General features: G+C 49.8%; 1 protein-coding gene across 1 annotated transcript in view; it reads right to left on the bottom strand.

Annotated features, from left to right (window-relative positions):
• Positions 1–26,611, bottom strand: part of MAPKBP1 (mitogen-activated protein kinase binding protein 1) — a 986,444-nt gene that overhangs the window by 288,586 nt on the left and 671,247 nt on the right. The window contains exons 19-20 of the mRNA XM_078662278.1: positions 12,399–12,510; positions 11,245–11,308 (exon numbers count right to left, since the gene is read on the bottom strand). Of these exons, the coding sequence (XP_078518404.1) occupies positions 11,245–11,308; positions 12,399–12,510 (176 nt within the window). The remainder of the gene's footprint in view (positions 1–11,244; positions 11,309–12,398; positions 12,511–26,611) is intronic.

Consider the following 26,611-nt stretch of genomic DNA (forward strand, 5'->3'; position numbering starts at 1 on the left):
GCATGCGACAGACCTGCCTTAGATAGTGACAGCAGGTAAGGAAGGATACCTTCAGGTTGTACTTCAAACGGATGCAAGTTTTGTCTGCTGCACCAATGGCAGAAACGGGTCCATTTCGCTGCATATGTTTTGTTTGTTGATACAGCTCTAGCTTGTGAGAGAATATGTCTGCATTCTTGCGAAATATCTAGATTTTGAAACTCCCGCTCGTGAGGTTCCATGCTGACAATTTTAGTGATTGCAGATTCGGATGCAGAATTTGCCCTTCTTTCATGGAGATGAGGTCTTGAAATGTCGGGAGCTGGATTTTTTCGCCCCTCGACAATAGAAGTAGGTCTGAAAACCACGCCTGTCTCGGCCAGGCTGGTGCTATCAATATGATCCGGCACGGTTCCAATCTCATCTTGCGCAGTATTCGCGGTATCAACGGGAAGGGAGGGAACGCGTATGCAAACCTTCCTGTCCAATCCATGAGGAATGCATTTCCCTTGGAGCCCTGTTGATGGTATCTGGACGCAAATTGAACGCACTTTGAGTTGTTTTGCGTTGCGAACAAATCTAATGTGGGAGTGCCCCACCTTTGAAACAAGAAGCGAATCTGAGTGTTGTGTAATTCCCACTCGTGCGTCGCCTTGGTAGTACGGCTCAGGGCGTCCGCCCGTGTGTTGAGGACTCCTTGAATATGCTGAACCTGAATTGAAATTCCGTTGGTTATGAGCCATTTCCAGATTCTTTGCGCCAATGTCGACAGCTGTTTGGATCTCGTTCCGCCCTGCTTTAGTAGGTAAAACATGGTCGTGGTGCTGTCCGTTTGGATAAGTACTGACGATTGGCGTATTCTGGGAAGAAATGCTTGAAGGCCTAGGAACACCGCTTTGAGCTCCAACATGTTTATGTGAAGCTGAGCTTCCCAGTCTGACCAAAGGCCCTGAATTTCCAGCTCCTGAAGATGCGCACCCCATCCTTTCAGCGAAGCGTCCGTTGTCATCACGAAGTCGTGATCTAGAGGAATAAAGCTCAAGCCTTGATCCAAGTTCTTTTGAATCTTCCACCATGACATTGCCACCTTCATATGGCTCGTGATGGTAATGCGATCCTCGAAGGTTCCTCTGGCCTGGACCCACTGCTCGTCCAGTTGTTCCTGCAAAGGCCTCATTCGAAGCCGACAGTTTGGTACCAGTGGGATGCAGGATGACATCATCCCCAACATGGATTTGTATATCCTCACGGAAGTGGACCTTTTTGCTTGAAGTGATGCCGTTAGCCTCATGATCTTTTCCATTCGTTCTTCGGAAGGATAGGCTTTCCCTGCTCTGGTGCATATCCATGCCCCCAGGAACTGGATGCCCTTGGCCGGAGTCAGCGAGGATTTCTCTAAGTTGGTCCTCAGGCCCAATCGCTGAAACAGCCGGATGCAGCTCTGAAGAGATGTTGCTGCGTCCCTGAAAGATGGACCTGTCACCAACCAGTCGTCCAGATATGGGCAAATGTAATGCCCTTGCAGTCGTAAATGGGCCGCCACCGGGGCCATGCATTTGGTGAATACCCTCGGGGCTGACTTGAGTCCGAATGGCAGGACCTTGAACTGGAAGTGGCGACTCTCCACGACAAATCTGAGATACTTCCTGTGCTTCCGAAGAATGGGAATATGGAAGTACGCATCCATGAGATCTAAGGACGCCATGTAGTCGTTTTCTTTTATCAGTAGTAGGATTTCTTGTAACGATAACATTCTGAAGGGTATCTTTTTTATGTACTGATTTAGATCCCTTAAGTCCAATACCTGTCTCCATTTCCGGGTTTGTTTCTTTTTGATGAGGAAGAAATGAGAGTAAAAGCCTCTCCCTCTGAGATGTTGCGGCACTTCCTCTATGGCTCCCTTTTGCAGAAGCGAGTGAACTTCCTTCTGCATTTCCTGGCGATGTTTGTTGAGCCTGAGTACTGGGGGGTGATCCGGAGGTATTTCCACAAATTCCAGAATGTGGCCCCTGCTTATGACATCTAAAACCCATTTGTCCGATGTTATGACATCCAGTTGGTGTAATATTGAGACAGATAGTGGTCTTTGTCCGGGATCTGTTGTGTGGGGAGCGCCGGCCTGAAATCATTGACGTCTATTAGACTGCTGAGGTTTCCCCCTGGTGTTAGATTTGCCTCTGGACTGTTGTTGGTAAGAGGAGTTGGAGGACCTGAATTGGTTGTTAGTATTATACTGTCGATATCCTTGTTGATTATACGGCTGATATCGGTTGGACTGAAAAGAGGATCTTTGATTAAATTGACCTCTTGTACCCCTCTTCCGAAAGGACTGAAACCTTCCTTGCTGAAGAGATCCTAGCGCTCTAGCTGTATCCGTGTCCGACTTTATGCCTTGCAACGCCTCATCGATATGCTTCCCAAATAAGTTTTCACCGTCAAAAGGCATATCGACAATTTTCGCCTGCACCTCTGGACGAAAAGAAGTCGCCTTGAGCCAGCCCTGCCTGCGAAGCGAAACCGCTCCAGCCATCTGCCTGAAGGCCATAGACGAGACATCCATGGCGATGTCGATAGATTCGGCAGCAGATTTAGCTCCTTCCTTAAGTATGGCTGCCGCTTCCTCCTTTCTATCCTCTGGGAGTGCAGAAAGTATGGGTGCAATATCAGACCACATTTGTCTGTTGTAGCGTCCAATCAGTGCCATAGCATTTGCAGCTTTAATGGTAGAGGCAGCCATGACCGCAAACCTCTTACCTGCCCCATCCATTCTCCTTCCTTCTTTGTCTGGTGGCACTAGGGAAGTAGCCACCGGGTTCTTTGAATTTCTTTGCGCCGCCTGCGTCACAACTGATTCTGGCCTGGGGTGCCCAATGAGGCAGGCTGCTGTGGACTCTGGAGCTCTGTATTTTTTGTCAATGCGGGGAACTGAAACCGCTATAGACGCAGGTGTTTTCAGAATCTTCAGTCCCTCCTCCCAGATGTGAGGGATAATCGGAATTGAGCGAAGCGACCTCTTGTTATCTTTGAAATCGTACAAGAAACAATCCGTCTCTTGTACCTCCACATCCAGACTGAATCTTTTGGCCGCCCTTTCCATGAGATCGTGAAAGCCTCCGATGTCTTGAGGAGGGGAGGTAGATTTGAGTGGGTCAGGCGATGCAGCCGATGGTAAAACGTATTCGTCCCATTCCTGCCCCGAAGCATCATGAACGAGTTCTCCTTCTTCGGGCTGTTCATCCTCGTCGGATTCCGTTAGGTCGTCCCTTATATTAACAACCTGCGGCGATCTCACCCCTTGTTCTTGGGAAGCAGGTGCTTCAGGTGTCTGCGAGGAAGGCGTCTGCCTAGCTGGTTGCGAGGAATTCGCCTCTGGGAAGCGACGGTAGTAGTCGTTTAACATCAACCTAAGATCAGAGACAAGGGTGATGGGTATAGAAATCGTCTCTTGACGTTCCTCCTCCCTTGAGTCCTCATGCTGCTCCTCCTCCTCTTCATCGTAATCACCAGATTCCTGAAATGACTCATATCTGGAAGATTGTGGTCTGTCCTTGAAGGAATAAACCTCCTCCTCATCCGTGTCTTGGCTCTTTATCTGAAGCTGAGAAGGACTGTAGGCGGCACCTGAGGACTCCTCGCCATCTGAGTCTTGCTCCAGCAATGAGGATGGCGGCAAAGGAGAAATCTTTGTCCATGAGGTGAACTCTGCAGCTTCACTGATGGTAGACGAACCTCTTGTCGACTGAAACGACCGGATCGAGATCATGGTCTTCGACTGCGGTGATTTGAACGCTTTTGCAGATGATAGCACGATTTTCGTCGACGGAACCGTCGTCGACGGAACCATCGTCGACGGAACCATCGTCGACGGAACCATCGTCGACGGAATCTTCGTCGACGGGACCTTCGTCGACGGGACCATCGTCGACGGGACCATCGTCGACGGGACCTTCGTCGACGGGACCTTCGTCGACGGGACCTTCGTCGACGGGGCCCCCGTCGACATCTTCGACGTCGAACCTGTCGTCGACGGAGTCGTCGTGGTTGTCGTCGACGGCCTTTTCGTCGACAGTGAGATTTTACTTGTCGATGTTGTAAATGTAGACGTCGCAGTCGTCGACGTAGCTTTAGATCTTATCGTCGACGAGGCCATAGTCGTCGACGAAGTCGTCGTCGACCGAGCTGAAGTCTTCACCACAGGCTTTGGAGCAGAAGCCAGCGAGCTGGTAGAAGGTGCAGACCCAGGTTCCTTAAGACTGGACTGTTTCTCCAGAGGAGTAATAGGAAGAGATGAGGTTAATTTCTCCTTAGGCTTACTCCTTTTAGACTCCACTCTCTCCACAGAAACAGAAGCCTTTCTTTTCTTGGGAGTTGAATGAGAAGATTCCTCCTCAGAATCTGAGCCTGATGTGGCCTTCTTCTTCTGAAGCCATAACAGTAGTCTAGCCTCTCTGTCTCTTTTAGTTTTGTCAGAAAATTTTCTACAAAGCTTACAGTCTTTCACCAGGTGTTTAGGGTAGAGACAGTAAAGGCAGTCCTCATGTGGGTCCTCAGAGAAAAGTCTGGCCTTCCCACAGGACCTGCATGGCCTGAACAGCCTCTTTTTAGAGCTGTCAGCCATCATGAGAGAAATAAGTACACACAATACCTCAATCTAGTAGACAGGAAACAAGATTCCAAAGGGTCAAAAGTTCACTCAGGAACAGAAAGAAAACTGAGCAGAGCTCAGGGAGACTCCTTATCACACGAAGGCGGTTGGAAATCGGAGGCAGGAAGCTTCTGCTGGGGAGTGTGAGGGCAGGGCAGCAATGCTGATTGGCTGGCTTTTGGTCCAAACAAAGATATGGTTACCAAATAATACAGCCCCTATGGGGATTTTCTATGCAGTTTTTCTTCTCTATGATACTGCTTGGTCATTCTGTTACCGTGAGACTCCCACCATGACGACGGGGAAGATACAAGCATGTGAATCTATGAAAGATGTAATACTGGAGAAGGAGTAGTTCTGAAAAACAAATCTGGCGAGGTCATTTGGGGCCTATGAGAAGAATGTGACATGGTTCTCTCCGCATTTTCCAAAGCATCCTTGGGACTAGAGGAATCGGTGGAAAAGCGTAAGCATACATTTTTGACCAGCCGTCCACACAGCTGAAAGATGTGATCCAGTATTTTTTGATGAAGTTCCCACACGTGGTTGGACGAGACTGACCCGCTCAGGGAGCCCGCTAGAATGTTGGACACTTCCAGAACATGAACTGCTGTTAAAGTTATTTGATGTTGAATCGCCCAGTTCCAAATTTGCTGAGCTTGTAGGGAGAGCAAAGTGGACCTTGTGCCTCCTTGTTTTTACACATAACGCATGCTTGTCGTGTTGTCCATCCGGATCAACACTGAAGCTCCCAGAAGGAGGGTACGAAAAGATTTCAGCACCAGGAATATCGACAATAGTTCCAAGAGGTTTATGTGCCAAGTTTGTTGTTGTGCATCCCATTTTCCCTGGACTGTGAGACCCTGAAGATGCGCGCACGCCCCCCCCCCCCCCCCCCCCCCATCCCTCGAGAGAAGAGTCTGTTGTAAGGATGAAACTTGTCCACTATGAAGTAGCGGCCTGCTGAAAGGTTTGGCATGCGAGTCCACTATAGCTACGCTTTTTGTATCGGAGATGTGATGGTGACTACATCGAAGACCTGTTGCCATGTTTTGTCGATTTCCTCCTATAAGGGTCTCATTTTTAGACAACAGTTGGGGATTAGAGGGATGCATGAAGATAGTGTAGGAAGGTGGATATCTGACTATGGTTGCCCTCAACTTTTTGCCTGGTGTTTTGCTGGTTTTTGACTTAGTTGGCCTGGGATCCTGCTATTCAGGACCCAAGGCATCCTGCTCTCTGTTAAAATGGACTCCATGTACCCTAGGTACATATCTAATTGGATACTGAGTCACCTTATCAGTCCCTGTACAGTGTACCTTAGGTACCCAGGGCATAGGTGTACCCAGGGCCTACCAGGGGCTGCAGCATGTATTATGCCACCCCTGGCTGGCCATCCAAAACTGACACAACTGGCTGCATGACAGCTGGGGCAAGGTGGTGTAATCACCCTTTGCTATAGATATAGTATACCTATATCTAACCCTAAAATGGACACATACACTCCTATCAGTCACTCCTATGGCAGGCCTTATCAATCCTGAAGGCAGAGTGCTTGGAATTATGTGAGATGGTGCTCTGGCATGAGCTGAGCCCGTCTGCAGCTTGCGGAACCAAGTCCTAATAGCTGTTCCATGATAACGCTATACCATATACTCTTAAGTGCATTATAATCCTCGCGGTTAAATGCTAACTCTGGTATAACATTATCAAAACATGTTGAGTAAGGTGTCATACGATTTGGAATACTACCCCCTCGCCAATTCTGGAGACGGGGGTAGCATTTCACCCTTCTAGAGGGACACGACATGTATGTAACTGTGAACCCCGGTTAAAGTTAACTCGAGCCTCAGCATCACAAAATGGATGCTGCCACCACAGACACAAGTCTGACCTCCTGCTGCTGGGAGTCCTTCCAGCGAGGGGGGCTTGGACAAAGGGTTTCCTGCCTTGGGAGGTGCTAGCACCACCCCAGACAGGGTTTTGTGTATTGAGGTAGGGAGGCCTGAAAGGAATGAGACATGCCTGGGGCACACAAGGTGTCCTATGCATACACCGGTTCAAACCAGTTGCTGGGGCATCCCTGCCCCAGCTCTGGCGCGAAACCGGACAAAGGATAGGGGGTGTAGCCACCCCCCTTCCTGGTCCCAACCAGGGGAGGGACCTAGTCAGTAGTGCAGCCCCCTTTAGGAGAATAAAGGTAGGAGCTGGTCCCATTCCAAATTAGATTATCCTGAACTATTCAACAAGAAGAAACTCTGGCCTTCGACGTTCTGCTCCACAGAAGACTGAAGAATCTCCCTTGTGGACAAGGAGTGTCCACCCTGCAACTGCAGGCACGTCAAGCGTCCAGCGGCTTCACTTTGTCGTCTTCCCTCGAGGATCCAGACTTCAGAGCCCGACGAGACCCGGATTCCCAGACCTCTCCGACCTCAACCTACATCTGCAGCAAAGCTGAGACCCGTGGGTGCGACGAGACACGTGGGACCGGCCATCTTGAACGAACCTGCATTTCGCTTCCAGCACGACTCCCGAGGTAAACTCGACCAAGTGCTTTGGGGATTGAGAAGCCCCAGCCCCTGCACCGAAGATCAGCCCTCCAGCATCCCCGAGATCTGCGTGGGGCCCTTCTGCTTGTTTGCTGCTCGACGCGTTGTCTGGTCACTTGCCGGCTGGCTAGTGGCCTCCTAGACGACGAACCCTTGAATCTTCACTGCTGGTCTGGTTGCTCCAGACTGGCCCTTGCTCCCTTTCAAAAGAGGGGTACCCCGGACTCTCCTAGTCCGCACCAGACGTCTTTTCCACTCACCGCGTGGGTTGCCTTTGCCAAGGCCTGTTGACTCCAATCCCGGATCCGACACCGCCGACAGCGAGAGCCTGCGTGGGACAGCTCGTGCCTCCATCCTGGTCGTCGAAGACACCTCCTGGTCCACGTGGCTGCAGAGACAAGCGTCCACTCTTCACCTGATCGCGACGACAGCACCTGGTTCCCTCCTGGTTCCACACCGGTCACTGGCTAGTGACTTTGAACACTGTCCCCTCTGCTTTCAGGTCCTCTTCTTCACCGATCCACCCTTGGAACGCACCGGACATCTTCCTCCTGGTCGCCTGCAGCATCTTTTCTTTCAGGCTCCATTGACTTCAACGCGAGAACCCGACACACTTTGGCACCTATGCACCCGCAGCCCGTGGGTGCGGTAACGAGAGCATTTCGGTGCTCAAGGGTAGTCTAACTGTCCTAGTGTCCAATTCCACAGTCGTTGTCCTAACTAGTCAGGATAGTCCGTACTCCCCTTTTTCTTGAACTGTACTGTCCATAGACGTTGTTACGCATCTCGCATGTGAGTTCACACTCTACACAGGCGTTCCATGGGCCTCCTATTACTTACCTTGAGTTAGGCCTCCTATTACTTACCTTGAGTTAGTGTAGCGTGGTCCCATCGATCCTACAGCCTCTGGACAGCTCCATTCCTCTTTTCGACTTTCACATTCCACTTACTTAGTATATGGTTTGTCGTGCCCCTAGGGAACCATTGTAATTTTGTGCATTGTATTTTTCGTAAGATTGTCATGTGCTTAGCCCTCTGACCTCATAAAGAGTTCAGAGGTGTTGTTATTAATAAATAGACAGTTTATTTTCGTAACAACCTGTGTGGTGTCCTTTGATCTGGTATTCAAGGGGTTATATTGTGGTAAAACAGCTGGCTTCACATGCCAAAAGAGTTTAGCCTAAGACTGCTTTGTCCATGCTACCATTAGGATAGCTGGTCTATAAGGTTGACTTACAACCAATCACCATATGGGTTGTTTGGACTGATACAAGGTGATCACTAGAACTAGTGAGCATCATATATCAGGCCAACTTCTCACAGATAGCATTCCCAGAAGTGACTAACTGTCGAACAGAAACGGACTTTCTAGCACTTAGAAGAGAAGCCAGTTTGGAAATAAGTTGCCGTCTTTTGTTTGATACATACGCCTTTGCCGTTTGAGTATTTATCATGGCTCCCAAGAACGTCCGCACTTGAGAGGGGTTGAAGTGAGACTTCTCCAGATTTATGGACAGGCTCAGTGACAGAGAGAGACGGCATATTTGAGTGTGTCTGGTTGCAACTGTAAACGACTGCGCCTTTATGAGGCAGTCGTCGAGGTAGGGAAATATTTGTACGCCCGCTTGACGAAGGTGTGCTGCCACCAGTGCCAAGACTTGGTGAATACTCGGGGCGCAGAGCGGAGACCAAAGGGGAGGACTTTGAATTGAAAGTCTGCCAGCCACTCTGAAGCGCTGGAATTTCCTGTGTCTGGGTTGGATGGGGACATGAAAATAGGCATCTTGAAGGTCCAGTGATGTCATGTAATCCCCTCGAGATAGTAATTGAAGTACTTCTTGGAGAGAACATCCAAAACGATTGTTTTTTGAGGAACTTGTTGAGGGAGCGAAGGTCAAGGATGGGGCGCCAATCCCCTGATTTTTTACTTGATGAGGAAGAACCTTGAATTGAAACCTGTCCCCTTTATAAGTTTGGAACCACTTCGATCGCTCCTTTTTTTAACATGACTTTTGATTTGGCGTAAAAGTTCCTTCAGATGGGCAGGAGGAGGACCTCTGGGAGGAGAATTTGGGGGAAATTATACAAACTCTACGGTGTGTCCTCTGGACACTATGTGCAAAACCCAACGATCTGTAGTAATGGCAGACCAGTTTGAGAAGAAATGGTAGATTAGCTCTTCAACTTTGGTTGGGTTGATGGGTAGAGTGGTCGGCAGGTGGCGGTTGTCACTGCTTTTTTTGAAGAATCTCTGCCTATGTAGGAAGATTTTCCTCTGTACTGCTTATAAGAGGCAGCTGGTGGCGGACGGTAAGACTGCTGTTACTGGGAAGAAGAGTAAGGCTGTTGTCCATGATAAGACTGGTACTGCCTGTTCTGATTGTAGCCACCTCGAAAGGAGTAGGAGGAACCACGACCCCTTGCAGCACAAAAAGGCTGCTTCTTAAATTGTAAAGTGCCCAGAGCACTATATCACAATGTGTGGGCAGGTCAGTTTCTTCTCTGTATGTCATTTGAAAAGGCTAGATACATTAGAAAGTGTGGGCGGGTCAGTTTCTTCACTATGTAAAACTGGCTAGGGCTGGCCGATTCACTTGAAGTGGGCTCCTGGGTCAGCCCACTAGAGCAGGGCTGTAGTCTGAATTTCCTGACACCCCGTCCACTGTCACTCCACCACTGGCCTCTTCATAAACATGCTGTGTCAGCATTATGAGTCAAGTCGAATGGGGCAGAGACTGCAGACACATGATAAATGATTAATTGGGTTCAGAAGTATCTAGCAACACCCAATTTCAGTTCCTACTTAGGACATATTGTATCCCCACTGCGGTGTTGTCATAAAGTGCTCATGCAATCAGACCACTTCAGAGCATAACAAAAACATGGTTAGCTTGCTCGTGTTTTTTATATGTATCAAATTTCAAATAACCTCATAGGTCATCCACAACAAACTTGAAACAAGCTTAAAGTGGGTACATAATTAAACGATCTGCATTTCTTGAGGTTTAAATGCAGTGCAGATATGTACATTTCATATTCATACCTATATAAAAGGATTACTTAGATGATAAACCCAAACCCTAGTCTGTAAACGTACACTGATGTACTGCCTAAATAATTTATTAGTTTGCACACAGAGAAAAACGTAGACTGATGTGTACCAATCCTTAGATAGAACATATACTTCGCAAAGTTTTAATCTGTTTCAACTATAAAATAGGACCAGTCCCATAGGTGAGGGAGGGAGTCGTCCTGTGTTGTCCTCATTTCTCACTGGTCCTCAGAACTGCTGCCTGAACTTGTTACCGGACACGTCTTGAGAAGATCACTTAAACTTGGTGATGGAAGAGAAGCAGTGTTTTTGCACAGGGCTGACTTAGCAAGGATCCCTAGCCCCCAAAGCTGAGATTAGACTTTCCAGAAACTCAGAGGCAAAGATTACCAATAAGCTTTCGTGGTGGTCAGACACTGGAACATGACACACAGAGGACCCAAACTGCTGTGACTGCAGGAATTGCGCAGGTGTACAGTGATGGCTCTAGAAGGTGATGCACCCAAGGAATGTCTGCTAGGATGATGCACATCATTACAGTAACTCGTATAAGAAAATTAAGTGATATGATTTAAAGCTCTCCACACCAGTGGAGTCAAGCTATCCTGGCTGATGACGGCTGATAGCCAGAAACCGGTCCTAGGATGCTTGATTCCAGTCCAGGGAAGACATGGCTTGGCAGTTCGGGCTGGACTGTTCCCATGAGGCACAGGGTCAAGGCTGATTTGCATATGGCCATGTCTGAACAGGGGTGGTGTGGAGTGCAAAAAAACGATGGATTTAGGCCCAGATCTCTGTACTGGGGTGAATGTATGACATTGTTCTGCATTCTGTCCATCAACTGTTGTTTTTGCATGATTTAAAGCTTTTACATGGATTATCTTTACCCTTTCCCAACCCAGTTTGTCAGCATGCAAACCGTCTTCCCTGCATTTAACATGTACATTCTGTTCAACACTGCAAATGGGGGACCTTGGGACAGACAAAAACATCAAACAGGACTTCTGCAGTCTCCTCACCTATCTCCAGAAACCGAGATCATGTGCTTGCAGTCATTTGTGAATTTCATTCCTGTTACAATCTCTAAAAATTAAAAAAAACAAAAAACAGTTTAGAGTTCGACCAAAACAAACGATTTCACAAATTAAAATTGCCCTCAGGGTAGTACAGCAGAATTAATAGGCATGATTCATACCTACAAAAAAAGGGAAAAAAAAGACTGACCAACAAAAGAAAAAACAGGACAAATTTACGTTTGCATCAGCTAAACGTCCCAGTTATTGGACGCTGTATATTTATTTTTCCAACGGAAGCGTGCTTATTGTGTTGGGTGTAGTTAAAGTTGAAACATTGTTACTTTTACAGGGCACTCAGGGTAGTTAGGAGAGTCAAACATTTCTGGCACTTGGTAAAACACAGATATAGCTAACTGAAGTTAAACCGACCAGGACGAATACACAGGATCCGTTCCAGTGCACAGTAAGAAAACTTTATGGAAGGGTGCTAGCGAGGTTCAGCTGCTGAAGATAGTTAAAGGCCATGAAGAGCGCAAGGGGTGTGGGGGTATTGCTTAACCTTCTCCCTTATAAATGGAGGAAGTTAATATAAATCCAGTACTAATAGTTAATAGTATCCCTTAGGAGTAAGTAGAAGCATACGGTCACTGAACAAGTCATTTCAATGGGTCGTCATAATGCTTTACAATGCAGAAAATACATTGATAAATACACAAAACCAGCTAATGACATTAGCACTGGAGAATTTATATAGACGGGGAATCCAATCTATCTGTACTGATGGGTACTTTGTGTGCCCCTGGGGTGTTGTGCGTACAGTAGAAGTAGCATGGCCATTACAAACCTATTCATAAGTACGGAGGGCCCAAGTTCCCAAAAAGCATTACAAACCAACGTGGTCCATCTTCAATGGATTACGCATGCCAAAATGAATATGCTGCTGCCAGACTTTGACCAGTAGCATTGGGTACTAGGGAGTGTCTCAGCGAGGGTCAAAGGGGCTACTCCACTGGAAGATTCCCTGTACATTACACACAACACTATAAAGACTGGGCCTCATAGGTCTAGGTGCTCTGCCCACAAGTAGAACATTGAGCACCTAAAGATGTGACACACAAACCTGAAATGAGTCATCACAAGGATTGGTCGGGACTTACCAGAGTGACCAAACATTGTGGCCACACACTCGCCAGAGTAGAAGTCAAAGACGGAGAGGTTTTTGTCTGAGCAGCTGGTGGCAAGATATAGGCCCGAGGGGTCAGCCTGAACCTGGAAAAGCAGATGTAAACCAGCCTTAAGGTACAGCACTGCTCTCGTGAAATGAGAACATAAAATCTACATCATTTAGCCAATACGACAGACATTACATTAGCAGTCAATTGCATATCAATGAGCAGCAGTTCAATGTGAAACCTGACTTCCATTAGACTTCATGGAGGTGAGCACAATTTGCAACCAAATGAACAAGTTACTTACCTTCGGTGTTAATCTACCTACGGATTCCTCTGCTCTTGAATCCACCCAGGCGCCACCCTGGATATGGAAACTGAGACAGGTGTTACAATGCTAAATATTGCCATGGGTGGGTCCAACGCAATGCTTAATTCAGAGGTCTTTAAACCCCCCAAGCAAAATATTTTCAAGTCGCCCCCCCCCTCCAAAACTTTATGGCAGTACTTGGGAAGCAGAAATATCGGTGCAGAATGCAGGGGGTGGCATTACCATTTCGAGAGTACAATTTTCTGTAGCTGACATCCACACTAAATGTGACCCTTTTAAAAGAGCAAATATATCAAATAATGACAACTCCTGATACTTATGGTGTTGTGAGCCCTTCACACTCCTGAAACCCAATTCAACTGCACCTGTTGCACTAATGATAGCTGCAGCCCTGGGTAGCAGACTGAGTGCTCTGCCTCTTTCACCTCTTCCTCATCATCCATGGCCATCAGTCCAATCTTGGAACAGATTGCTGTCCTTTTCAGAATAAAATGAGTTCTGGCGTGTTGCCACCACTTTGCAGCAAAGGTGCCCTCACCTCTAATGCTCAGAAGAAAAGAGAGCCCCCGATCCTCTTTTATAGATAATTGTTATGCAGTGGGTTGCTCACTTGCTTGGCCCGAGTGCAACTGCACCTGCTTCAGTAATAAGATCAACTGCCTAGTGAAGTGGTGGTCTTCTACTGAAAGAAAAAAAAGAAAATCGGCCTCCGCCTTGCAACTTTTCCTGCTTTGTCATCTCTCTGAGGCTTAAGCCAAGGTGTCTTCCTGGATTACATTTTCCCTTTCACCCGAACCATTGGTCCGAGGAACAAAGCAACACTGATACAACAATGGTGCACTGCACCCCACCATAATCAAGAATAGACAGTAAAACAATACTAATTGGGGTTGGACGCCGAATAAACCTAGGCCGCTGTGCCACTGCATCTGTGGCACAAATGATACCTAATACTCTGCCCACACTATCCACTGGTCCATCCCTCCTAGATATGAGGTGCAAAGTGGTTTGTCTGTACCTTTGTGTAAAAAAGACAGAAAGAAAGTGGGAATAATCCCACATATTGCCGCCTGTTAATTTAGACCTGTTCCCTGCTACCAAGGGTAAGAAGGGCCCTAATGCCAACAAGGAAAAAAGGGGAGTCCATCCATTATTTTGCTAGTAACAGACAAAATTGGGGTGCACTGCCCTAGAGCCACTGCAGCTGCTGAACTAATGGTAGTGATGGCCATTTAAAATCCACATGCCACATGATCCACCATCTGCTGCATTTTCTACAGATTTTAACAAACAAATGTGCAAACAAAAATGTGTTTCTAGCTCGAACGTATCAAATGTTACTAAAAAGGCAACACCACACGAAGCCACGCGGTCTACCGACCCCCCCCCCAGTTCAGCGACTCCATCGCCGACTTGATCAGCATGCATGCCCTCACCGCCACAGACTACATCCTCCTCGGAGACCTGAACTTTCACCTTGAGAACAACAACGACAACAACTCCACAACCCTGATCAATAACCTCACCAACCTCGGACTGAAGCAACTCGTCACAACGCCCACCCACTCCGACGGCCTAACGCTCGACCCAGTCTTCTCCTCAGGCCCGTACGTCTCCATCAGCCACACCACCGAACTCCTCTGGACCGACCACCGCTGCATCCACTTCGCCTTCCAGAAACCCACCACACACCACCGCTCCCAACAGATCCCCCCCGCAGCTGCTGGAGCAAAATCACCGAAGACCAACTACACGCAAACCTCGCTCTCAGCTCACCCACCGAACCCTTCAACACCGACGAGGCTGCCCACAGCCTCAGACGCTGGATCAAGGACTGCGCCAACACCCTCGCCCGTTGAAGAACCCCCCCCCCCCCCCCCCACAGAGACACCAGCAAGAGGGCCAGCTGGTACACCCCAGAACTCCTAGCCTCCAAGCAAGCCTGCCGGAAACTAGAGAAGAAATGGCACAGTGAACAAACTCCGGACAGCCACGCAGCACACAAGGACGCCATCCTCAACCACCACCACCTCATCAGGGCGGCCAAGAGGACCTCCTTCAAAGACCGCCTCGACAACAACGCACACAATAGAAAGGAGCTCTTCAACATCGTGAAGGAACTCTCCAACCCCAGCTCCAACACCGACATCCCGCCGTCGCAAGCCCAGTGTGACTCCCTCGCCACCTTCTTCCACCGCAAGATAGCAGACATCCACGACAGCTTCAACATCCAGACAGCCCCAAAAGACAGCAACACAACAGACCCTCTGTACACCATCGACCACGACCCCCTGCTAGCCTGGGCCAGCGTGAGCATCGATGACACCATCAAGACCATGCGCTCAATCTACTCCGGCTCTCCGTCGGACCAATTCCCGCACCACGTCTTCAACAGAGCAAGCAGCTCCATCGCACCTCACTTGCGCAACGTCATCAATCTCTCCCTCGAGACCGCAACCTTCCCAGAGATCTGGAAACACACCGAGATCAACGCCCTACTCAAAAAACCTAAGGCAGACCCAAGAGACCTCAAAAACTTTTGGCCCATCTCTCTGCTCCCCTTCCCGGCCAAGGTCATCGAGAAAACCGTCAGACAGCTAACCCGATACCTCGAAGAAAACAGAATCCTGGACCCTTCCCAGTCAGGGTTCCGCAGTAACCACAGCACCGAGACTGCCCTCATCGCCGCCACCGACATCAGGACCCTGCTGAACAACGGTGAGACCGCAGCACTCATCCTCCTAGACCTCTCTGCCCCCTTCGACACTGTCTGCCACCGCACACTACGCGCACGCCTCCACGCCGCAGGGATCCGAGACAAGGCTCTCGATTGGACCACCGCCTCCTTCCTCTCCGGCAGAATTCAGAGTGTCTGCCTTCCCCCATTCCGTTCCAAAGCCTCCGAGATCATCTGCGGCGTACCCCAGGGATCCTCCCTCAACCCGACGCAGTTTAACATTTACATGGCCCCGCTCGCACACGTAGCCCGACCTCAAACATAATCTCCTATGCCGACGACACTCAGCTGATCCTCTCCCTCAAGAAGGACCCCATCACAGCCAAAGCCAACCTCCACGAAAGAATGAAGGCCGCCGCCGACTGGATGAAGACCAGCCGTCTGAAGCTGAACTCGGAGAAAGACTGAGGTCCTCATCCTCGGCTCCAACCCTTCAGCCTGGGACGACTCCTGGTGGCCGACAGCACTGGGGGCATCCCCGACACCCACCGACCACGCACACAACCTGGGAATCATCCTCGACTCAACGCTCTCAATGACCAAGCAAGTCAACGCAGCCTCCTCCACCTGCTTCAACACCCTCCGCAAGTTCTACAGATGGATCCCGACAGATACAAGAAACACAGTCACCCAGGCCCTCGTCAGCAGCAGACTTGACTACGGAAACGCCCTCTACGCGGGAGCCCCGACCAAGCTCAAACTACTACAACGCAACCAAAATGCCTCGGCACGACTGATCCTCAACGTACCACGCCACAGCCACATCGCCCCCCCCCCCCACCTGAGAAACCTGCACTGGCTCCCAGTCAACAAGAGGATATCCTTCAAGCTCCTCACCCACGCACACAAGGCACGCCACAACACTGTGCCAACCTACCTCAGACGGCTCTCCTTCTACATCCCCAACCGCCAGCTACGCTCCGCCAACCTCTCACTCGCCACCGTCCCACGCAGCCGAAGAACAACCACCGGTGGGAGATCCTTCGCCGCCAAGACATGGAACACCCTCCCACTGAGCCTACAACAGACCCAAGACCTGCTGACCTTCAGGAGGATACTCAAGACCAGGCTGTTCGATCAGTAGCGGTACCCCCCCTGCCTGCCTCCCTCCCCCCTCAGTGCCTTGAGACCCTCGCGGGTATGTAGTGCGCTTTACAAATGATTGAGTGGAAGGCCCATTAAAAAGGTTGACAATCAGCCTTCTGTTGCTTATTGCTGAATGTGGGTGTTAATCTGGCACTAATAGGGTGAAAGAAATGCGTTACTTACCTGTAACTGCAGTTATCCAGTATTAGTGTCTTTCATAGATTCACATGCCTGAATCATTCCCCGTCGTCGAGACGGGAGCCTCCGGTATATAAAAAAGTAATGTCCTATAGACATACATAGAAAAGAATAGGCCTAAAGGTATCACCTTAGTGTCCTATCCACGTCCTTTTGTAAAAAGGACCAAAACAGAGTAGGCCCAAGGGTCCCACCCTAGTGGCCTATCTGTGTCCTTTTGTAAAAAGGACCAAAGTAAAGAAACCAACCAATCAGCTACCACCTCCTTCTAGAACCTTCCTGTCAGGAGCCCAAGTCTCTCAGATTTTCGTACGCACCAAGCTAGTTAGGCGTAAACTTGTTAGAGAGATAGGTGAGTCCTTCCAGGGGAGGCGGGAGGGTGCATGTGAATCTATGAAAGACACTAATACTGGATAACTGCAGTTACAGGTAAGTAACACATTTCTTATCCAGTATTTGGGTGTCTTTCATAGATTCACATGCCTGAATCAGAGTAGCAAGCAATATATCATGCACATTTTCTTGGTGGATCATCATATAGGAGTCTGAGATAATACATATCACGATACTGCAAACCACCAAAAAGCATGGTCATGTAAATATTAGTAAAAGAATGTGCATACCAGTAAAGGATGGAGGGATGTAAGAAGGCTCACCTCACTGGAATAGATGGCGAAGAACTGCTCGGCCCACTGCTGCATCCTTAATCAGCTCAGTATCCAGGCAATAGTGCCTGGTGAAGGTGTGCGGGGACTTCCAGGTCGCCGCTCTGCAGATGTCCAATACCGGCACTCCAGCAAACAGCGCCGCAGACGTGGACATGGCTCTTGTCGAATGAGCTTTGACTCGTGAGTTCAGAGGCCGGCCGGCCTTGTCGTGACAAAAGGTGATCGCTGAAGAAATCCACCTTGAAATACTTTGTTTCGTCAGGGGCATGCCTTTGCGTGGTCTACTAAAGGCAATAAATAGTTGAGATGACTTTCTGAAGTGTTGTGTCTTGTCGATGTAGAATTTAAGGCATCTCTTTAAATCCAATGAATGCAGAGTCCTCTCGGCTGCAGTGGTGGGATTTGGAAAGAAAGACCTCAATACCACTGGTTCGTTAAGGTGGAAGTCCGAGGGGACTTTCGGAATAAACCGAGGGTTAGTTCGGAGAATGACCCTGTCCTCCCTGAACTGCATAAAAGGATCTTGGATCGAGAGAGCCTGTAACTCACTGACCCGTCTGGCAGATGTTAACGCCAGGAGGAGGGCCCCTTTCCATGAGAGGAATTTGATCTCCGCTTGACAGGTACTAGCACTGCTGCGCACGCGCTGCTGCTGGCGCTTATGTTTTTAAATTGCCCTGATTTTGTATTTATTTTGACTGTTCATTTCTTCACTTTTCCCCTGCTTTTAGCGGGATTTGGCTGGGTTTCGCCCCCCTCCCTCTCACCGCATTTAAAAGATAGCTTCACCGCCGTTTGGCGGGTCCGGGCCCCGAGGGTGGTCCTGTGTGGGCGCCATCTTGCTTTGGGCTCAGTTTTCCAGCTACGGGCGCCATCTTGGAGCGTCCTCGCGCTGGGATTGGTTGGCCTATTTAAGGCGGATCTACCCTTTTGGCAGTCTTGACAGGTACTAGCACTGCTGCGCACGCGCTGCTGCTGGCGCTTATGTTTTTAAATTGCCCTGATTTTGTATTTATTTTGACTGTTCATTTCTTCACTTTTCCCCTGCTTTTAGCGGGATTTGGCTGGGTTTCGCCCCCCTCCCTCTCACCGCATTTAAAAGATAGCTTCACCGCCGTTTGGCGGGTCCGGGCCCCGAGGGTGGTCCTGTGTGGGCGCCATCTTGCTTTGGGCTCAGTTTTCCAGCTACGGGCGCCATCTTGGAGCATCCTCGCGCTGGGATTGGTTGGCCTATTTAAAGCTTTCCTCTCCCGCGCAGCGGGACGCGCAGGTGGGACGCCCTCGCTTAGCCGGAGTCGTGCCAGAGTCCTGCCCGTCTGCGCCCGTCAGCGACGAGGAAGCGCGAGACGTGGCAGGGCTCAACTTTTCTTCGCGGCCACTTCCATCTGACACGCCTTATCAATGCCTACTTACTCCCGGGCAGATTTGATATCTATTGGGAACAGGGCTAGGGTCTGCTCATGTCATCCTGTGGACCCCTTGTCCGGCCCATATGTCTGCGCATGTAAGGGTTGGTCGCTAGAAAGCCCGACTATGATCCGCTCTCTGGAAGGCGTCAACCTGATCAAACGCAATATCAACACAGAACAGGGCCTCCGGATCTGGAGTTTAAATGTGAGGTCACTGGTCAAACATCACCAGTTGATATATGACCTCATTGAAAAAGACGATCCAGATCTTTTTTTACTTACCGAAACCTGGCTTCAGGATTCGGATGCCGCTATTCTGAATCTTGCTTTTCCTCCGAACTATACGATTTTTACGCTAAATCGGACTACCAGAGGAGGTGGCATTGCCATGGCAGTTAAATCTTGCTTTCCTGCTGAATGGAAAGCTCTCGGGCTACCTGCATGTGAAAGTGCCCTCTTCAAGGTTGCTTTCAGTCATCATTTTACGTTCAGCGGTATGCTCATCTATCGCCCACCTGGCAATGATTCTGCCTTCAAGTCCGCTCTTGCCGATATGGTAAGCTCCTTAGTGCTCGACTGTGCGAATTTTAACATCATGGGTGACCTCAATATCCATTTTGACAACAGGTCGTCCACAGCCGTTAACACCTTGCTCGCGGATCTTGAAGCTCTTCAACTGGTTCAGCTTGTCACTCTTCCCACCCACACTGGAGGCCATATTCTTGATCCCTTTTTTTCCACTCTTGTGAGGGTGAAGGTGTCTGACCCGATGTTGATGGGATGGACGGATCACCTGTTGGTGGAAGCCTTTTGTCCTATTCACGATAAGCCATTTAAACCTGTGGATAGGCCCATTCTTAAAAGGCACTGGCACAAGCTCAAACTTCAAGAGTTCTACAGGTTACTGGAGCAGAAACCCCTGAGCGCTTCTTTGAATGTGGATCATGGGTACCAGCTGTTTTGCACGTGGATTTCAGACGCTCTTGACTCTCTTATACCCATGCGCTGGTCGAAAGGTTACTCGAAGGTACCCAGCCCGTGGTATAATGAGTCCCTTGCCGAGCTTAAAAAAACTTGCCGGAGAGGGATTGGAGAAGATCTTATGATCCTGCCCTGAAAACCCTGTACTTTGCCAAACTTAAGTTCTATCATAGGGCAATTTGCAGAACTCGTGCCGCATTTTATGCCCAGGAATTTCTAGCCAGCACCAATCCATCTAAACTAATATTCAAGGTATTGAAAGACCTTATGAATAAAAGAGCTACCTCGGCAGAGATCTGCACAGACTCCCATTGCGAGAATCTGGCAACTTTCTTCTTGGAGAAAGTGCAGAAAATTTACAGAGGTTTTGATCTGTGTCGGCCGGATCCAGAGTTAGTGGACCCTAATCTATTGGGGTATGAGACTTTGACTTTCTTACCTGACTTGTCCACTGAGGCCTTTGATAAACTTAGCCTCAGCGTTAAATCAGGCTCTCCTCTGGACCCGCTGAAGCCAGCTCTTATTAGTACTCTTTCTCCGATGTGCCGAGTTCCCATTCTAAATCTAATCAACATGTCGTTGTCAACTGGAACGATTCCCGCTTTATGGAAGCAGGCGGTAGTGACTCCTATCTTGAAAAAGGCAAATTCTGACCCCCTTTTGCCAGAAAATTATCGCCCCATATCTTTATTGCCTTGGATGGCTAAAGTTACCGAAGCCCATGTTAACTCGATCTTGTCTGAACACATGGCTCGTAATCAGATACTGGACTCCAGCCAGAATGGCTTCCGGCCAAGACACAGTACCGAGACCGCTTTGCTCTATATCATCGAGCATCTACACCTGGTGCTTGACTCCGGACGTACGGCAGCGCTCCTGTTATTAGATCTGAGCGCTGCTTTCGACACTGTGTCCCACCAGATACTGATTCAACGCTTAGAGGAAGCTGGAGTAGCAGGTATTGCCCTCCAGTGGTTTCGATCCTTTCTCTCAGAGCGAACCTTTAAAGTGGCAATACCACCTTGCCAATCCACCATTTATCCCTTGGAACTGGGGGTCCCACAGGGATCCTCGTTGAGCCCCACCTTGTTCAACCTCTACGTGAAACCGCTAGCTGCTGTCGTCAAACAGTGGGGTCTGACGATGACCTCATATGCGGACGATACACAGCTGGCGGTGACACTTAGTGGAGACCCTGAAGTGGAGGCCCCCAGATTCCGAGCTGGACTTGTGGCTGTAGCGAGTTGGCTTCGTACCAATTGCCTTCAGTTGAACGCCACCAAAACTGAGGTGTTGGTCTTGGGGAAACATGCTGAGCTATGGGGAAACCAGTGGTGACCTCCAGAGCTGGGCATTATTCCTATCCCAGCTTCCGAAGTGAAAAACCTAGGAATCTGGCTGGATCCTGCGCTCACCTTCACAGGCCACACGAAGAGGGTTGCAGCCACCTGCTACGGAATCTTGCGTGGCATAAGGCCGGTCTTGAAATATTTTGACCCTCCCACCCGGCAGCTCGTGGTCCAGGCATCAATTCTATCCCGACTGGACTATGGGAGTTTGCTGATGATAGGGGTCAACCAGGCCGAGGCATCTAGGCTCCAAAGGGTTCAAAATGCCGCGGCGCGGGCCATTGTGGGTCTTCCCAGACATTGTTCTGTGTCGGGTACCATCTCGGCCCTACATTGGCTATCGGTCAGACAGCGGATCAAGTTTAAGGTGCTCTGTCTGGCCTTTAAAATTATGAAACTTTCTTCGCCGCCGGCACTTGCCAACCTGCTCATTCCCTATATCCCTCCGAGATCACTAAGATCAGAGGCTCTTCACCTAGCAGTCTGCCCCCGTTTTAAACTTAGCAGAATGGGTGGCCGCTCATACTGGGTGCTTGCTGCAGGACTGTGGAACTCGCTCCCGGTACACATCAGAGCTCTGAATGATTTATCCACCTTTAGGCGGGCTATTAAAAAACTTTCCTGTTCCCCGCTTCCGAGTAGCCGCCCCCCTGTTCTTTCCTTCCCTTTGTGTGTTATGTTATAGTACCTGTCTAGAGCGCCAGGACGCCCCTTGGCTGGGGCATCTGTGCGCTATAAAAATATAATTAACATAACATAACATAACATTATGGATGGGTTCGAAGGGGTGCTTCATTAATTGATGAAGGACCGCATTGAGGTGCCACGACGGAGGGATTGGTCTTGGTCGTGGGAAGGACCTGAAGAGGCCTTTGAGGAATTGTTTTATAAGTCTGTCCGCCCATAGGGATGGACCATTAGAAGTCCTTGTGTATCTGGAGATTGCCGCTAGATGCACTTTGATAGACGCATGTGCGAGGCCCGATTGTGCTAGCTGCAATAGGTACGGCAGCAGTTGCTGTGGAGTGATGTGGAAGGGATGCAAGCCTTTAGCGTCACACCAGGAACAGAACCGCTTCCATTTTAGTGAGTAGTTATATTAGTGCTGTCCGCTCTAGCCTTTGCAAGGACGTCTCTGCAGTCCTGCGGGATGTCTAAGTGGCTGAATTTGCGGTATCCAGGAGCCAAGCTGACAACTTTAGAGATTTCAAATTCGGGTGGAGAACCTGTCCTTGGGACATTGTGAGCAAGGTTGGATGGTGATGCAGGCATAGAGGTGGCCTGGCAGAGAGGCGATGAAGGTCCGTGAACCAGTGCTGCCTCGGCCAGGATGGAGCGATCAGAGTGCAGGGCTCCGACTTCATCTTCCTGAGAACCCTGGGTATCAGTGGAAATGGCGGAAAGGCGTACGCAAATACGTTCCGCCATGCTATGGAAAATGCATTTCCGAGAGTTCCTGGGTGGTGATGCCTGCTTGCGAAGCTTGGGCATCTGGCGTTCTCCCTGGTGGCAAAAAGGTCGATTTGCGGGGTTCCCCACTCCATGAAGATGTGCTCCAGCACTTCCGTGTCCAGCTCCCATTCGTGGGATGGAGACCTCTCTCTGCTCAGGGCATCCGCCAAGACATTGTCTTTCCCCGGGACGTACTCCGCTTTCAGCGTTATTCCATGTTCCAGAAGCCAGTTCCAGACTCTTTGCGATTCTCGAGACAGTGAGAGCGATCGCGTCCCCCCCTGTTTGTTCAGATAGTGCATCGTCGTGGTGTTGTCTGTTCTGACGAGCACTGGGGAGTTTCGAATGCGCGGCAGGAACGCTTGCAGAGCTAGGAAGACCGCTCTTAACTCCAGTAGGTTGATGTGGAGCTTGGTTTCTTGTGTCGTCCACTTGCCGTTGATCTGGAGTTCTTGGAGGACCGCTCCCCAGCCTTCTAGGGATGCGTCCGTCGTTATTACGTGTGGTTCTGCTGGAAGCAGAAACGGTAGTCCTTTCGACAGGTGTTTGGTCGATCTCCACCACTGTAAGTGGTTGACCATTGTCCGAGTGACACGTATGCGGTCCTCGAATGAGCCCGTAGCTTGTGTCCATTGCTTCGTCAGTTCCTCTTGGAGAGGTCGCATTTTGAGGCGGCAATGGGGAATGAGCATGATGCATGAGGACATCATGCCGAGAAGAGACTTGAAGGTGCGGACCGGCAGAGTCTTCCGTGATGCCACTGATGTGACCAGGGAGATGATTTTGAACTTCCGCTCCTGAGAGGGAAAAGCTCTGACCCGTACCGTGTCCAGGGTCGCCCCAAGGAATGTAATGACCTTGTTGGGGTCCAGTGCCGACTTTTCGGGTTGAGGGTCAAACCTAGTCGGTGGAAAATACTCAGACAGGCGTTGGAGGATATGGTTGCGGCTGTCGCAGATGGTGCTTTTACCAGCCAGTCGTCCAGGTATGGGAATACCTGGTGACCCTGTTGACGAAGGAAGGCTGCCACGGGGGAGAGGCATTTGGTAAATATCCGTGGGGCAGATTTGAGGCCAAACGGAAGGACACGAAATTGGTAGTGTCGTCCCGCCACCGCAAACCTGAGGTACTTCCTGTGCCCTTTGAGGATAGGAATATGGTAGTAGGCGTCCTGTAGGTCTAAGGACGTCATGTAGTCCCCTTCCTCCAGGAGACCCAGGATTTCCTGTAGAGTGACCATGCGGAACGATTGTTTCTTTAGGAACATGTTGAGGGCCCTGAGGTCGAGGATTGGCCTCCACTTTTTCCCTTTTTTGTGGATGAGGAAGAAGTGGGAGTAGAAACCTTTCTCTTTGTGGGCCTGTGGAACTTTCTCTATCGCTCCTTTTTGGAGCATGGAAGCGATTTCCTGAAGAAGCAGCCGTAGGTGCCTGTGGGACCGATTGACAGGTGGTGTTGTTGGGGGAATTGAGACAAATTCTAGAGAATGTCCAAAATGTATGAGTTGGAGAACCCACCGATCTGATGTTATCTTTTGCCAATTGTGTAGGAAGTATGTGAGTTTCCCTCCAAGTTTTAAAGAATGCAATGGTGGCTGGACTGGCCATTGAAATAAGTCATTGGCGGTTGCCAGCAGGTCTTTTTTGATTTTTCCCCCTGTAGTTTGACTTGCTGTAGGAAGTCTGACGGCCCTGCTGGTTCTGTCGCGGTTGGAATTGCGATTTGCTCTGGGTGTACGAATAGGAAGACCTATATGAAGACTGTCCCCTTCCTCTGGTGCCACGAAAGGACTGGTTTCGGAATTGCAGAGTTCCAAGAGCTTTGGCAGTGTCCGTGTCCTTTTTAATGGTGGTGAGGGCCTCGTCAATCTTTTCGCCAAAGAGATGTTGGCCGTCATAGGGCATGTCGAGTATTTTTGTTTGCACTTCCTGGCGGAAAGAGGTGGCCTTGAGCCAGCCCTGTCTTCGCAGTACGGCAGCACCTGCCAGCTGCCGGAAACCAGTCATGGCAACATCCATTGCGAAATCAATGAGTTCGGAGGCAGATGTTTGGCCTTCCAAGAGAAGCGAATGAGCCTCCTCCTTTACATCCTCCGGCAGATCGGATAGATAGGGTGCAATGTCTGCCCAGAGTTGAGAGCTATAGAATTTGCCACTTTCACCGTCATGGCCGACGTAGTGGAGAAACGTTTGCCAATTGCATCCAGTTTTCTGCCTTCCTTGTCAGGTGGTGTAGACAGAGGCGAGGCTGGATTGCGCGAGTTTTTCTGCGCCGCTTGGGTTACCACAGAGTCTGCCTTGGGGTGACCTGTGAGGCATGCTGGCGCCGATGATGTAGCCTTGTATTTCTTATCCAGCCTGGGTACAACCACTTGGATGGAAGCTGGCGTTTGCATTAGTTGTTTGCCCTGTTTCCAGATAAAGTCAATAATGGGGATCGACCTTGTCGTCTTTTTAGTGGGCTCCTTAAAATCATAAAGGAAGCATTCAGTCTCCTGAGTTTCCATAGACCTATGGAAACGTTTGGCAGCCTGCTCAACCAGATTATGGAATCCACCAATGTCTGCGGGTGGCGATTCCGAAGACTGTGGTTCAGGAGAGGCCGGAGAATGTGTAACAGTCCTGGTCGACATCTGGGTCCGACTCGTCGTCATGGACCTCGCCTTCTTCTTGATCTCTCTCTTCGTCGTCAGACGAGTGAATGTCTTGTGCCGGCTCCTGGTCTTTACTAAGTACCAGCGGAGGTGGCCTGTGTCGAGACGAAGGAGCAGGTACCTGCAGAGCTGGAAGTGCAGGCGTAGTGTGTTTTTCCGGAAACCGCTCTTTGTAATCTTTTATCAGGAATTGCAGGTCCGAGACAACGGATGCTGGCAGGCACACCATTGGTGTAACTTGTGATTGCACTGGAGTGTGGACTAATTGCTCCATTTGTTCTTCCTCTTCCGGCTCCTCGTCTGTGCTTTGGCACTTAAGCACCAAGTCTGATGGGCTAGTTGCTTGAGTGTAGAACTCTTCATCCGACGCCTCACCCTGTAGCAGGCAGGCTGGAGGCAGTTGTTGCACCTTACTAGGCGACGTAAGGCGTGGTGTAATTGGCCTTTTCGTGATCTTAACGGTGACGTGGGATGTCTGAGGCGGGAAGGCATCCATGGCATGCGAGAGCAGCTCAGACTCTTTCCATGTCCCTGCGGTCGTCGACGCTTGTGTCGACGGCGCCTTCGTAGAAATCACCTTCGTCGACGGTGTCTCCGTCGACGGTGTCGTCGTCGACGCAGCCTTCGTGGACGGCAATGTCACCGCCGTCGACGATCTTCCCCGTCGTCGACGGTTTTCATACCGTCGACGACGGTGTTGTCGTCGTCGACGGCATGCTCCTCGTCGACGGTATGGTCTTCGTCGATGGTGTCGTCGTCGACGTTTTCGCCGTCTATCTCGTCGACGACGGTAGAATCTTCGTGGTCAATGGAGTGACTGGGATAGTAGACGGCACAGGTTTGCTCGCCGAAGATAAAGGTGTTGTCCTCGTCGTCGAGGAGGCGGCCGACGCTGTCGTCGTCGACACTGTCATCGACGAGGAGACAGTTTTGTACGCTGAGGAGACCATCGACGCTGTTGTCGTTGTCAAGGCCAGCGGCTGCTTCCTGGAGACGAAATGCGTTACTTACCTGTAACAGCAGTTATCCAGTATTGGTGTCTTTCATAGATTCACATGCCTGAATCATTCCCCGTCGTCGAGATGGGAGCCCCGGTAATAGAAAAGTAATGTCCTATAGACATACATAGAGAAAAATAGGCCTAAGGGCCTTGCCTTAGTAGCCTATCTATGTCCTTTTGTAAAAAGGACCAAATTTCCAAAGGTAGCCAATCAGCTACCACCTCCCTCTAGAACCTTCCTGCCAGGAGCCTCAGCCTCTCAGATTTTCGTACGCACCAAGCTAGGTAGACGTAACATATGCTCTGTAGTGAGAGATGAGTCCTTCCTGGGGAGGTG

The sequence above is a fragment of the Lissotriton helveticus genome, chromosome 9 (assembly GCF_964261635.1).
Source record: "Lissotriton helveticus chromosome 9, aLisHel1.1, whole genome shotgun sequence".
In the NCBI taxonomy this organism is placed as follows: domain Eukaryota; kingdom Metazoa; phylum Chordata; class Amphibia; order Caudata; family Salamandridae; genus Lissotriton; species Lissotriton helveticus.